The sequence below is a fragment of the Canis lupus genome, chromosome 7 (genome assembly GCF_048164855.1).
Source record: "Canis lupus baileyi chromosome 7, mCanLup2.hap1, whole genome shotgun sequence".
Taxonomy (NCBI): Eukaryota; Metazoa; Chordata; class Mammalia; order Carnivora; family Canidae; genus Canis; species Canis lupus.
The window spans coordinates 40,837,913-40,853,980 of NC_132844.1; the positions used below are offsets into that span (position 1 = coordinate 40,837,913).

At 34.3% G+C, this 16,068-nt stretch overlaps 1 protein-coding gene across 5 annotated transcripts in view; it reads right to left on the reverse strand.

Moving 5' to 3' along the window:
* ADGRB3 (adhesion G protein-coupled receptor B3) overlaps positions 1-16,068 on the reverse strand; it is a 715,781-nt gene that overhangs the window by 336,030 nt on the left and 363,683 nt on the right. For all 5 annotated transcript variants that reach the window (XM_072832455.1, XM_072832460.1, XM_072832459.1 and 2 more), the window contains one exon: positions 15,072-15,180. In XM_072832455.1, coding sequence (XP_072688556.1) covers positions 15,072-15,180 — 109 coding nt within the window. The remainder of the gene's footprint in view (positions 1-15,071; positions 15,181-16,068) is intronic.

A 16,068-nucleotide genomic window follows, 5' to 3' on the forward strand; every position in this document is an offset into this window, starting at 1 on the left:
ATTAGCCAGTCTTAATAAAAACAAAAGAGAAAAGACTCAAATTAATAAAATCATGAATGAAAAAGGAGAGATCACAACCAATACCAAGGAAATACAAAAGATTTTAAAAACATATTATGAGCAGCAATACGCCAATAAATTAGGCAATCTAGAAGAAATGGACGCATTTCTGGAAAACCACAAACTACCAAAACTGGAACAGGAAGAAACAGAAAACCTGAACAGGCCAATAACCAGGGAGGAAATTGAAGCAGTCATCAAAAACCTCCCAAGACACAAAAGTCCAGGGCCAGATGGCTTCCCAGGGGAATTCTATCAAACGTTTAAAAAAGAAACAATACCTATTCTACTAAAATAGTTTTGAAAGATAGAAAGGGACAGAATACTTCCAAACTTATTTTATGAGGCCTTCATCACCTTAGTTCCAAAACCAGATAAAAACCCACCAACAAGGAGAATTATATATATTTATAATTTAAGGAAGACATTATTATCTATACTTTAGAAAGGAGCCAACTGACAGATTTAGAAATGAAATAACTGTAGAAGCTCAGCTTGTTGTGGTATAGTCAAGGTTTGCAGCTAAATCTAGCTCCAAAGTCAACATGCTTTCCTAGATGCAAAATGGCATCCCTGTTAGCATTTACATAAGAGCACCAGTCTTTAATCTGAGTCATATTTTTCAGTTGTCAAATTCAGAGGAAAACTTATTTAATTGGAATTTGGCAAAAGAAGCAATGGAAAAGAGGAATAACTTAGCATTGAATTCTGGTATAACCAAATAAATTAAGAGTTTTTAAAAGGTGAAGCCATAAAAGGAGAAAAAAATTAAAATTTGTTAAAAAGGAATCAGTGTCTCTTTTCTCTTCACTTATTATTACAGAGGCAGACCACCATTGCCATAGAGAAAAGCAATTATTGCTATAGAGACAGTTAAAATGGAATTGTTTTTCATATTCACACAAACTCACAGCAACCTCCTTCTAATTCACTTTATAGCAAAACTGGAAAGATGGCATACAGAATGCTAATTTTAGTAATTTCACATCTTTATTGTATAAACCAACAGAGACCAGAGGTATTATTTTATAACATTCAAATTTTGTTTTCAATTGGCTTTAGATTTTATGTTTCTATTCTGGCCTGTAAGTGTCTACCAGATCCTGAAGGAATTAACCTCTAACAGAAGAATGTAGGCACACTGGGGAAGATCTATCATTCCAACATGTTTTAGATACAACGTCTCCAGAGAACTAGGAAGTCACTTGGCCCTTATTCTAATCCCATCTCTAAAAGCCTTTTCCTAGTTGGAATCCTCTTCCTCTTCAGGATCTCTTGAATGGAGGCAAAACACTGATCCCTTTACGCAAAACTTCTTTTCATAGCTTCAATAGGGCACAGAAGGCATGAGCAACTTTTTTGCAAAAGCTTGTGTTCTTTGGGGCACCTGGGTGTCTCAGTTGAGATTGAGCACCCCATCAGGCTCCAAGCTCAGCATGGACTCTGCTTGGGATTCTCCCTCTCCCTCTACTCCTCCCAGCTGCTCTCTCTCTCTAAAAATAAATAAATACAATCTTAAAAAAACAAACAAAAAACAATCCCTGTTCTTCATAGAGAATAATTACAGAAAACTCAACCCCAAAATGTTTGTTATTAGATTTATGTGTCAACATGTGAAAAAAAAGACATGAATTCTGTCTATATTTTCATTAGAAATTTTGAAGTTTTGAAATTGTGTTTCTTGATTCAGAACAGCTTTCACAAGCCATGTCCAATAATACACCAAGATGTACCACCAAAGCATCTATCTTCACCATCTATGTTACATGCATTTTGTCCTTTAGGCTTTGAACTCTTTCTTATAGGTATACATAGCTAGGGAGGGGTCAATGTTTCCTCTGCATTTTCCCATTCCTGTCCCAGTGTTGCTGAGCATTACTGTGTATTCTATGTTGTACATTTCTAAATGAAAGTCCTGTGACCTCATTAGTTTTCTTCAGACCACGTTCATTTTCCCAGTAAATATAAAATCCAAAACAAATAATAGGCTTTAAAGCTGAAGATTTGGTCTTTATCCATTCTCCACTAGACAGCTATTGAAGGAACAGAGACTGAACGAGTAACAAGTTCACAAAATTTTCATTGGCTAAGAAATGTTATAAAAGTTTCCTTAAAGGTAATCAAATATTCTTTAAAAATGTGTAATTGGCCAGGAAACAATTTCAAAACTCATAATAAAGTAGATATATATGAAAAATACCACTACAAAAGAAAATAAAGGTCAGGGGTCATTTTACCTTGATGTAAAAATACAGAATACATGAGTAAGATTTCCCCAGAGTCATATTAAAACTACAGTGAAGTTCTTTATATAATAGAAGTAGGTTAGAGTGTGGTTGGCTGAACAAGATAATGAAACAAATCTTTAACTTTCAATTACTAAGATGCAAAGGGATAAAAATGCATTGACTCTGAATGGGAAGCACTGATGTAGGACAAATTGTGTGAGTGACCTTAACACCATGGAAGCAAGGTTATTAGGAGTAAGTAGTATCTTGAATATTTGGGAAAGTGTTAATTTGGGAAATGCTGTATAATTAATATAAGGGATACCTTACCAAATTATTTTTTTTTGAAAGCATGACAAGTAAAAGAAAAAAAAAACAAAGACATTTTCCTATATGTTGTACTCAAATGGTACTTCTGAAAAGAGTTCCTTAGAATAATAGCCACTGTCCGACACTAGGGAATTTTCATTACAATGTACACTCAAATAATGTATATGTAAGGAAGTAAGATAAAAGGCCTTCTAACACAGCAAAATGTAGACTCTATTCTTAACTATATTTAAACTGGGATAAGAAGCAAATGCTGTTAAAGATCTGGAGACCAAATGAGAAATTCACAGCAGAGAAGTAGTTAGAATAAGAGCTAGGAAATGGCATAATACAGGAATAATGGAGGAAAAGTTTAAGGCATCTGGGTTACTTGAAATGGGAAATAATGGCTATTAATGATGCTTTCTCGTTTGAGTTTTTTAGGACAAGAATCATTATTTAATGACTACATGAATAATTGTGTCTCGAATAGGCTGTATAAAATAGATTAGATAAGCCTAAAAATATTATGTAACTATTTTCACTTCAGTACCCTCTAAAGGAACATGGCACTGATTATTTGAAACACTGTAATATGATATATATTTTCTGCTTACGGTCCAAGTTATAACCATGATACTAGTACGACTTCAGATAACATATCTTAAGCTATAGAGATAAAGGTGCTTTGCAGAGACATTTCCAACTTAGGTACTTTAATGTATTTTTTTATTAAAAACATACTTCTGTTTAAAAAGAAACTACAAAATAGTTTAAGTAGAATAGAGCTGACCAGTTTATGGCTGGAATTGGTTGACCCCTAAACATTTTTCCATTCTTGAGCTTCCATGACTTGATAAATAGAAGAAGGAACATTAAAATGATAGGCAAAGTAGAATTCATTTCATCTGATAACTAGAAGCTCAATCTGAGTTAGAGCTTTAAAAAGTCATTTTAAGGAGTGATTTCATTCTAGCTTTTGCCCAGGAATTCAGATGGTGGAATGATGACAGAAGGCTGATGGCTTCACAGTATAAAATTGCTTATACTGTGGAGCAATGCTGTCTCCTGGACTCAGAAACAAGAATATATAAAACAAAAACTGCTGTGACTATAGTTACTAATACTGTATTATATATTTAAAAGTTACTGAGAGGGGCACCTTGGTGGCTCAGTCAATTAAGTGCCTGCTTTTAGCTCAGGTCATGATCTCAGGGTCCTGAGGTCAGGTCCCACATCAGACTCTCTGCTCAGCAGGGAGCCTGCTTCTCTCTCCCTCTGCTTCTCCCTCCTGCTCTACCTCTGTGCTCTCTCTTTCAAATAAATAAACAAATAAAGTCTTTAAAAAAGGGGAACCATGTAGGATGTAGGCTGAGGGATACAGGCATATAGTGATATGATAATTCTTATTGGTCCAGATGTGAAAGCTCATTGGTTTAGACCAGATGCCAGTGGTAAGAGTGAGAAGAGGTCAGACCTGGAGACATTTTAAAGCTTGATCTTACAGAGTTTACTAATGGTTAAAACAGGATGTGAAAAGAATAGAGGACTCAAGAAAATGTCTCCAGTACATTTCCAAGAACTCAACTACAAAAATAAGACAGTTTTATGTCTAAATCTGTATCCTCTAAAGAAAAGTCAAAAACCTACTTTGGCAAACATTTAAATGTCTCTAAAGTTTAGGTTCCAAAGCAAGCCTGTCTTATTTTATTTATTTTTTTTCTTTCCTTATTCTTTCTAAAATTTTTATTAAGATGTCATTGAGATATAACATTGTATTAGTTTTAGGTGTATAACATAATGATTTGATATTTGTATATATTAGGAAATGATGATACAAAACATTAATATTTATCACTACATTTAGTTACAATTTTTTTTCTTGCAATGAGAGATTTTAAGATATGATCTGTTATGGGGCACCTGCTCAGTTGGTTGAGTGTTGGACTCTTCATTTCAGCTCCAGTCATAACCTCAGGATTGTGGGACTGAGCCCTGCATCAGCCTCTGAGCTGAGTGTGGAACCTGCGTGTGATTCTCTCTTTGTCTATCTCTGTTTCCACATCCCTGCCCTGACTTTGGAGCTCTCTCTCTATATCATAAATAAATAAATAAATAAATAAATAAATAAACCTTCTGTCTTAGTAACTTTTATTTTTTTAAGATTTATTTATTTGAGAAAGAAAGAGCAAGAATTATTAGATTAGGACTTAATCAGATTAAGTCATGTTTCTACCCTTACATCTTTCAATGGTTTTGCATCTCCTTCAGACCTATAGTCATATGCCTTCCACAGGCTGGCTCCCTCTTCCCTTTCTGACTTCATTTCTTCTCCCACCCCCTCAACTCCACACCACCCTCAACTACTCCATCTTCACCTCCTTTAGTGCCTCTACTATATCAGGCAGAAGGATGCCTTATGACTCTTGCACTTATCTTTCTTTCTGCTTGAATTATTCTGTCCCCACTTATCACTGTGCCTCATGCTCTCAAGGCTTTCAGGTCCATATTCAAGTATCACTACTTTGATTAGAAGTCTTCCATGACTATCCAGCCTAAAATGACAGTTTCCTCTTCATTGTCTACCCCCTTACCATGATGGATTGCTTTATTTCTTTTCATATCTCTTATAACCCCTGGACATGTTAGATGGTACTTGTTTGATGTCTGTCTGCTACAAAACATAAGTTCCATGAGAGCAAGAGTGTTGTCAGATTTGTTCCCTGAGAAATTCTCAGAACATAGAATAGCACATATTTATAGAATGCCACGTATTTATTGAATAAATGTCTAAATCCTTTTAAAGCAAAAAAATCCATATATCATTATCAATCTATTATAATGACACTAAGGAACCCCTAAAATAGAGGTCTCAGTTGAGTGGAAGAGAGCCCCTGAGTAGTATGTCTTGCTTGCCACTAGAGGGGTCTAAGATAGCCTTTGTCAATAACCTCTCCAGGGCTTCTCCCTCCTTCCAGTGCCCTGCCATTTGAAATAGCAGATCCTAGGAAATACTATCAGATACCTTCTATTCAATGAGAAGTAATCAAAGAACTCATAGTGCTGCATACCATCCCAACTCATAGTTTAAAACTACGTTTAAACTATTTATTTTCTCAAGATAGTACTTGTTTAAAAAGAAAAGAACAGAAAGGAAAAGAAGAAAAAAAAAAGAAAAGGAAAGAAAACAAAAACGAGGAACAAACAGGTATTTTTAGTTTTTCATTTGTGATCTACATAAGGACACACCACTTGCTTCACGTGTCTAGCAAGAAAGAGCAGTAGTGAGCCATTAAGAGGAAGAAGAATCTGACACTTCCCGACTCAAGTCTAGCAGACTGAACCAACGTCAGGTGCTACAGATAAACAAAAAAAGATGATAAATTGTGTATTCCTCAAGGTTGGTGTCAAGTGACTACAAGTGTCTGATTTTTAAAGAAAGAAAGCTAGAGATGGGATATATGAACCACAAAAGTAAGCAATGATGGAAAGAAGATAAGCCTCGAAAAGAGAAGCCACTTTATTTTATAATTACATCATCAGATTGAAGGTTGGTTTCTCAATCGAAGAACAAGATATTCTACCAAAGAAATGATTAAATTTATCAGTAGGTGTAAGAAATAACATAGATGTGATGTTGATGAGACAGCATTGTGGAGAGAAAAGAGATGTCAAAATTGTATTATGTCATTCTTCAGATTGAATTTGGATTCAATTTCAGAAAAATATCAAGTATGAATGTTCATTCTGAAAAGCCTAGTGTTTCCTATTTCTAAACCAAAATAGACAGTGATATTTAGCTTGGCAAAGAAAAATATCTCAACTTTAATGTTTTCAAGACACTGGCCTTACTGGATTACTGGAGAAGAACTGAAACTATACTTTCCAGAATCATATCTCTTAGGGTTTATACATAAGGACAACTTTTAAAATTCCTTACAACTGAGACTCTTCAGAAATTCTGTTTCTGGAGAAAAATATTCCTCCCTTACCCCCATCCTTACTTTGTAACCTGGCTTATAACAGGCCATCCATTTTTGTAGCACACTTTTCAAAAACAATTAGAACCTGGTCCCATCTTTCTTGGGCCCGGATCTGCTTTTACAGCAGGAAGAACAAAGCCACCAACTTTTACATAGCCCGGCTAATCATGGAAGTGTGTCCAGGCTTCAAGTAACTTGATTTTTAATTTTTTTTTTCTTGGCAGAGTAATGTAAAATTAAAATGGGGAAAGATATTTAATATTTAATACTAAGCTTTAAAAAGAAACCTGCTATCATTGCTATGTATCTTGATGCAAAGGCTATGACGATAATAAAAGAAAGTACAGAAGACACTTGGCATTCAAAGAAAAAAAATAAAATTCCTTACAGTTAGGGATCTCTGGGTGGCGCAGCGGTTTAGCGCCTGCCTTTGGCCCAGGGCGCGATCCTGGAGACCCGGGATCGAATCCCACATCAGGCTCCCGGTGCATGGAGCATGCTTCTCCCTCTGCCTGTGTCTCTGCCTCTCTCTCTCTCTCTCTCTCTCTCTCTCTGTGACTATCATAAATAAATAAAAATTAAAAAAAAATTCCTTACAGTTAATAACTGTAATATTCTGTATTTCGAAATATTATTAGTTTAAAAATATTACCTTCTTATCTGATATTGTCAACTTTGAATAGTTCCTAAGGAATAGTTATGAGACAGTAGTTAGGGGTGTATCAACATTCATTTATGCCAACTAAATCCTTGGAGATAATTGCATCAAAAAGCCAAGGATGTAATCCATTGAAAGCAGCTAAAGAGTTCAGAAATTTAGATCCTGTTCATTGTGTCTGCACTTTTCCTGGAGAACTTTTAAGTTATATCATCAGCAGTCACATAAAATTTTTCTTAATTCTTAGTAACCTAATCTTTATTAGCAATTGATATTAGCCAAAGTATTCATTTTGAAATATTCTCTCTCTTCTACTAATTACACATCACTGATCTTATTCTGCCCTGTTCTGGGATTCTTTATACCTACTACCTCCAACTATTCTGACTCTGACATCTGCCATGTTTTTATGTTTTGTTTTTCCCCCTCAGCATTGATTTTTATTCTGTAACATATAAACCTTCATCTAGTATAACATCTAAATTTTATTTAAACACAAAATACATTAATCTAGTTTTTTGCTGTACCTAGAGATCTCTCCACAGACATATATACAGAATTTTAATTCATATATAATTGACATAAAACATTATATTAGTTTCAGGTATATAATATAATTATTTGATATTTGTATATTATGAAAGGATCACTATGATAAGTCTAGTTAACATCCATTATCACATGTATTTACAATTTTTTTCTTTTTAGTAAGGACATCATCTTACATCTTTTCTTTCTTATTACTGTCCTGGTAGTTGAAAAAAAGAAACCTTTTATGACTTCAGATATCACTTTTACGCAGTTGATTATCAAATATATATGATAAATTTGACTTCTCTACTAAAGCCCAAGACTACACTTCATTTTTTCACTTAAGGGTTACACTTGCATCGAAACATTAATATGTGAGAAACACTCTTAAATGTTTGTTGAATAAATATAATCATAATTAATACTTTCTTTCTGATACCCTAAGTTATAAAATATTATCATTTCTACCTCAGATCTCAAATTCATAGCCATGATTTGGTTTCTATTCTTACTACCACTAATTCAAATCTTCCTTATTTCCATGGATTGTAAAAGGCCTTCCAGTTTCCATGTTTAAATCTTTCTCAATTAAAAAAAAATTCTATTTCTGCTCTAATATAAAATCTTACCAAGGACAGCTCTCATCAGGTCAAGATTTGGTAACTCCCTATTGTCTTCAGAATTCAGAACCATCCGACACCATGCCTCAGCATACTTCTCCAATTTTATTTCATTTTTCTTTACTTCTGCACATACACGTTTTTATCAAAATAAACCACTTATCTGCTAAACACAATCTCAACTTTGACAACTCTATACTGTTTTTGTTAAAAGACTGTTCTGGAGTGTAACCATCTCCTTGCCACTCATTCTCTTCATATTGAACTGTCAACAATTCAGTCATCCCTCGAAATTTACACTAAATGTTTCCTTCTTTGAGAAGTTTTCTAGATCCTAACCACAGAACAACATCTCTTGTAAGGAATCTCTGTGCATTTGGTTTATATTATACACACCAAAGTGTATTTTATTTACTTATATAATTATTTTTTTAAATAAGATTTTATTTATTTATTTATTTATTTATTTATTTATTTATTTATTTATTTATTTTATGAGAGACACAGAGAGAGAGGCAGAGAGACACAGGCAGAGGGAGGAGTAGGCTCCCTATGGGGAGCCCAATACAGTACTCGATTTCAGGATCCCGGGATCATGACTTGAGCCAAAGTCAGACACTCAGTCACTGAGCCACCCAGGCACCCCTACTTATATAATTCTTTTATGTCCACAATATCCTCTTGTAGAGAAGATTAGTCATTTATTTTAATGACTTGAATAACAGGAAAGGTTTTGCTTATAGGAAGAGATAATTTTCTTTGATTTTAACTGAACAGAGTCAGTGGGCTAGCAACACATAAAACATCATTATCTTCCTTGAATTCAGTTTGATGAATACAATTCAAGTTATAAGTCCGAAACTAAAATACTTAAATTCTAAAGGTCTATTCTTACCAATAAATAAAGTAAATATAAATGCTACTTGAAATTACAGTGGAAAATTGATGGCTAAAACCATAATAAAAACTATAAAACATTCTGTTAAAGGTTTAGACAAATCCTTAGAACAATGGAAATCCATGCACATGCCTCATGGCTCTCGTCATGTAAGATCTCATACATTCTAGTCTGTCTTTGAATGGCAAATCACTGGTTCTCAAATAATGTTTTTTTTTTTTTTTCCCTTTCAGTGTCTCACTTTCCTTGCTTTATGTTATTGCCTCCAAAAAAATCTAAATATTTTTGAATCATGAGTCTAATTGTTATCCTTTGATTCTACTTTATACTGTAATAAATATTAAAATGGTAAAAGAATGAACAGTTTCAAGAAAGAGAGAATGGTTAGCAAGACACAAGGGACATGAAGGTTGAAATATGGGAGGAGATTTAATTTGACAGTCGGGAGGTTCCAGAAAGCTTTTCTAGGAAGAGTTTCAGAGAAGTGATGAGGAAAACACTGGGCTGCAAGGGATTGAAGAGAAAATGTTCACAGAGAAAGAACAGAAAGTAAGTTTAAACAACTCTTCAAAGAATATTCTTGTTGAAGAAAAACAACTTTAACTCATATTAAATAATATTTATAGTCTCCCTGACCTAATTGATAAAAATAATATTTTTAAAAATACATTGAAAAATTCACATATTGTACTAAGACAAAAACCACTTAACCTACTCAGCATATTTAGAACATTTATTTATTTATTTATTTTATATTTAGAACATTTAGAATGCAATTTTGCAATAAACTGAGACATACTGCAAATTGGAATCTCTCTGTACCATATCAATTTTTCATGTTCATTCATTTATTCAGTAATTATATAAGCTACTTAGTGTTTAGTTTTTAGTAAGTGCTCATTAACTTTCATTTATTATAATTATCATGTGTCTATTTTGAATGTCATATTTATATGTGAATATGAAAAATAAGTATTCTATTTAAGTTCAATCATTTTATAAATGCATTAGCTTGTTTAACATCTTTGTTCATAGAATATTTTTTTTCAAGCTTTGCATTAACTTTTTAAGACCATAAGTCTTTTGAGAAACTGATCAAAGCTATGGACCCTCCCCCTCCAAAAATGAACATGCATGCAATTATACCAAAACATGAACAGATTTTTTTAGCATATAATAACATTTCATTTATCAGAAGCTGATACAGGTAGGGGCATTTTTTAGAAAAAAGATACTTCAAAACTTTTCATTCAATTTACTTGAAGAAAATCTTTCTAAGATATGTCACTTATTTTCTTGTCATCTTAATCAAATTATAGGCACTTTTATCTTGAGGAATAAAGGCCATGATTTTTATTTTTTTATTTTAATTTTTTAAATTTTTTTAAAAAATTATTTATTTATGATAGTCACAGAGAGAGAGAGAGAGAGGCAGAGACATAGGCAGAGGGAGAAGCAGGCTCCATGCACCGGGAGCCCGACGTGGGATTCGATCCCAGGTCTCCAGGATCGCACCCTGGGCCAAAGGTAGGCGCTAAACCGCTGCGCCACCCAGGGATCCCAAGGCCATGATTTTTAGATATAAATTGTGATCTTAAGTCTTAGAATTAATGTTCTCAAAGGTTAGCCATGAGTTGGTTGTTCCTACAGAATGGGCTCCATACTCTGCTATATTCTTTCAGTACAGCTTTGTCCCTATTGTTTCAGCATTTCAGCTATTATATTTGCTATATGTGTGTTTTTTACAGCACTATCTCTGCTTCCAACTCATTCTATCTAAACCAGGAACCAAAAAACAGAAATCCTGAAACCATATTTAAAGTTGAAATAAAATAGTCTATCAGTAAGGTTCTGAGATTCTTATTACACTTTATGGTCTTTATAATATTTATTTTTGGCTATCAACTGTATCCCAGAAAAGTGAGGTGGTAATGCATACAGGCTTTGTGGGAAAAAAAAAAATTAATCTACTAAAAGACATGATGACCTCTTGTGGTTCTTTAAGTAGTCTTAATCCAACACTCCCTGAAGAAAATGAGTATAAAGAATAAGCAAGCTTTCTTTAGTTACCTAGTCTCTACTTATTATTCATAAACTGTGTGCATATGTGTGTTTACATGGGCATACATGAGCACACATGTGCACATGCATGCATATGTCTGTGTGTGTGTGTGTATGCTTAGTATAATGAGCTTAATGTTGGTTAATTAATATTTGGACAAAGAATGTAAGACAAATGAATGACAACTCACATATTTCACAATTTGCTACTATAAACTATTCTGTGTGTGTCCTTGTCCAAAAACTTTGGAAATATCAGCTAAAACAATATAATGTTTTATATACACTAGCACCAAATTGTATAATACGAAGAATATGAATAGTAATTATTATTTATATTATCTAATTTGATACCAGTAGATTATGATGATTAATTACATGTGTCAATTTGACTAGGCTAAGGGTTGCCCAGATAACTGGTAAAACATTATTTCAGAGTGTATCTATGAGGATATTACTGGAAGACATTAGCCCATGAATCAGTTAAACTAAGTAAAGAAGATCTCCCTCACTGATGCAAGTGGGCATGATCTGAGAGCCAAATAAAACACAAAGGCAAAGGGCACATTTGCTCTCTCCTTGAGCTGGGGCATTCATCTCCTGCCCTCAGACATTGGTGCTTCTGGTTCTCAGGCCTTCAGGTTTAGACTGGGAACTACTTGATCAGCTTTCCTGGACGCTAGCTTACATACAACAGATGGTGGGTCTTCTCAGCTTCCATAATTTCATGAGCCAATATTCCAAAATAAATCTCTTCCTATATATCTACTTATGTCTTATTGGTTCTGTTTCTCTAGAGAACCTAATATATTGATATACTTTGGAAAAGTCCAAAATATTATCGAGAATAACCTAATCTACTTCTAGACATTAAACTGTAAGTCAGTCTCTGGGCTAGTATTAGAAGGAAATCAACAATAAATAAAATCTCTTTTAGGTTGTACAATAATGTTTGGGATATTTATTCACAGAATATAACCTCTTTAAAAAACAAAATTATTTATAAATAAGTGATCAGAAGGCCAAATCACACTGTCTTTACACAAGACTGAAAACAGTATAGACAATACTGGCTTTATTTGCAGCACTAAATTGCCTTGAGTTACTATATCTAATATACTTTTTAAAGTTTAGCGATGATAAAGGAAGTAGGCAAACCTAGAAAACAGAATCTTAATGCAAAAAATGCACGAAGTTTTCAAATACGTAATTTTAGTAAGTCAAAAGAAAGATAAAGAGTAATAAATGTTCATAATTTATGGGATTTTCGTAGTAAATTATACTAGACTATAGAGGATTTTATTACTGTTATTCAAACAATGTACTTAAATCTAAATTTAAGTTTACTAGACTCTGAGATTGACATTTCTTTTTTTACAGTTTTTTTCTAAACTGAATAAATGCCATGTATCAATATGATACTTTTTTAAAAAGATTTTTTCATTATTTATTTATGAGAGAGAGAGAGAATGGGGGGGGAGGGGGAGGGCAGAGGGAGAGGGAGAGAGAGCCTTAAGCAGACTCAGTGCTGAACATGGAGACAGACGTGGGGCTCAATCTCACAACCCTGAGATCAAGACCTGAGCAGAAATCAGGAGTTGGACATTCAACTGACTGTGCCACCTGGGCACCCTTCAATCTGGTACTTTTGATTAGCAATGGCTTTTAGAATTAGATGTTAACATTTACAAAAAAGAATCAAAGAAACAATACCTCTGTGTGTTTTCCCCTTAGTCTTCCTTGTAAATTATTTTGTGAATGGACTAATCTGGCACAGCAGCCTTCGTGGGTCCTCCTCACCATAGAAGTCATAAAGCCCTTCAGAGAGTTGTTCCAGCTTGAATAACCAGCATCCCAAGGATCTCTCTAGGTTCTTCCTTCCCTGAGCTGGAAAATGCATAGCCCAATATACTATCCCTTTTTCTACAGAGTTGATCTTACTTCTCTTTGCCTAGCCATTTTTTAGAATGGACATTTAATTTGGATTTTCTCTGATTTCTGAGTTTATTCTTTGACAAAGATACTATTTTTGGTCACCTTTTCTTCTCATCACTCATTGCTTAGAGCAAGAGACAGTACACTCCATTTCTGAACCAGCACAAGCTGCTAAACACCCACTCAAAGGGAAAGTCTGGGCCTTCAAACTTCCTCAGAAGGTGGATTAAAACATAAATCTAACTGGAAGGCCTTATGATGCATGAAGATAGTAGAGTGGCATGGAAATGCCCCCATTTAAGAACTGCACTGCATAGATCTTCCTCAACTAAAGAATATTATCAGCAATTAGGTATTACCCATTGCAATTTGAGGTCATTCTGATGGAAGATATCTTAGGATCAATCACATGAGTTCCTTTAGTACTCCAATACCTTCAGAAGAAGTCAAGCATAAAGTGAACCAGCAGAAGTCTTAATCATTTATCTATATCTGTCGTATATCCCATATATCCCATGTTTGTGTGTTCTGTACTAGTTGAATGCCTCTAGTCAAACACTCCACCAAGTTAGGTTTCTTGCTGATCCAGAAATTAAAGCTTAAACATACTGAGGCAAGCCATGTTTCTCTATAGTTCAGTGGTCTTCAGGGGAAGACTACTCAGGCATGACAAATGACAGAAAACTTGAATCACAGCAACATTTGAGAAGAAACTTTTAAAGAAATGAGAAACTGTAAATCTATATCAACTCACGGGGATCCTTGAGAGGCTCATCAGTTTAGCACCTGCCTTGGGCCCAGGGCATGATCCTGGAGTCCCAGGATCAAGTCCCACATCGGGCTCCCTGCATGGAGCCTGCTTCTCCCTCTGCCTATGTTTCTGCCTCTCTCTCTCTCTCTCTCTCTCTCTCTCTCTTTCTCTCTGTCTCTCATGAATGAATAAATTTATTTTTTTAAATATTAAAAAAATCTATATCAACTCAATATATCAATATTTAAGGAGACTATTTCTTTGCTCTTGCCATGTTTTTTTACTACAAAGAGTAATCTGCCATTTGGTTAACATTGCTGCTGTTGGCTCAATGTGATTGTGGCACCGTTAAAGTGTGTGTAGGTTTTGCTTCTCTGTATAATTCCTCCATATTAGAGAGAGCTTTAAAGCCAACTAAAGGAAGAAATATAATAGACATAAAGTCTTCACTTTATGTGCTCTGACAATACAGAATCCACCACAGAGGGCTCAGAGGAATCCACTGTGCCCTGGAAGTTACTCAGGAAAACTGCACCAGCAGCAATAGCACCATGACCATGACCCTTACAGCTATTCTGAAACATTCTACAACCTATGCTGATTCAGCACATCTTTGGGACACCTACCCAGAAACTAACTTGGCATCCTCATGAATAATATATGGAACATGAAGACTCATTTAAAAAAAAACACACAAAGATATATATTACATATTTTCAACATTAGGTCAGATAGCAATGAACATTTGGCAAATGGAAAAAGCAGTGCATATTCTCCTTTACATATACATGTGCAGACATAGGGGAGATAAACACTAGGAATCCATACAAATGCATGTATGTGTGTGTGTGTTTGTGTGTGTGTAATGTATATGTGATTGGGCCTATTTAAAAATCAGACACGAATTATTCATAATACATTACTTACATATTCTTGAGGACGAGCAATGACTATTACACTTAGAAATGTATGGCGAAAATACTTGCAATTTTTTTTTAATTCAGTATGATTTGGAGGAAAAAAATCCCATTTCTTACCTACATTTCCAGTCATTAAGTATGAATTCTGAAAGTCCATCATCCCTATTCCAACAATGTGTATAAAATCTTCAATCACCTGCATTAACTCTATTGAGCCAGGATAAATCTACAAAAACAAGCAAAAATTAGAAGGAATGAAAAGCCTATATGATAGAATATATAACTGGAATAACAAAAACTACATAATGAGGTCACAAATGAGCTCAGATTTCTGTGAAGACATTTCTGCAACTGGCAGCAGTTGTATCTTTGAACCAACAGTTGAGAATGATACCAGGTGTCATACAGCAAGAACTCTGAAGGTGAAATGCTGCAGTGATTAATCCTCCATAAATTTAAGGAAACTAAAAATATCTAACAGATTGTATACTTGAAATTGCCCATCTTTACTTTTTATAGGATCCTTCCCTCGCTTAAATAACAGTACAAATACTGAAATTTGGGGGCTTTTTATAATTTTTACTTACCTATATAATGGCCACTGGAAAATAAAACCACATTAATTGTCATCATGAAGATATTTACAAACTATTAAGTTCACCACAAAGTAACTTTTGTATCTTAGGAGAAACTTTTACTTTTATAACTGTAATAGCTATTGAATGAATAATACTTTTAGCAACAATTTCAGGATCATGACAATAGCTCTGGTGTGGGTGCTTCACATGTACATATACACAGCAGATCCAACACCATGCCACCTCATACACTGCAAACGGAGGAGTTTTTGCTTAAAGACAACCTGATATTGGCTATAGTTCATAGTGTGTGGGAAGTGAGGGCCATTTAGAAGGTCATATGAGTGTTGCTATGTGTAACCTATAATGCTTCTAAAGTCAGCCTGCATTATATAACTACATTAAAGCAGAAAGTCTTTTGAAGTTAGGTTCATTTCTTTTAGCTATTCAGCCCTACTGCCCCTTGTAGCCATTTAAAAAATTAAGTAGATTACAATTGTAGTGGCTTTATCTTTACAAAGGCTAGTGCATAGGGG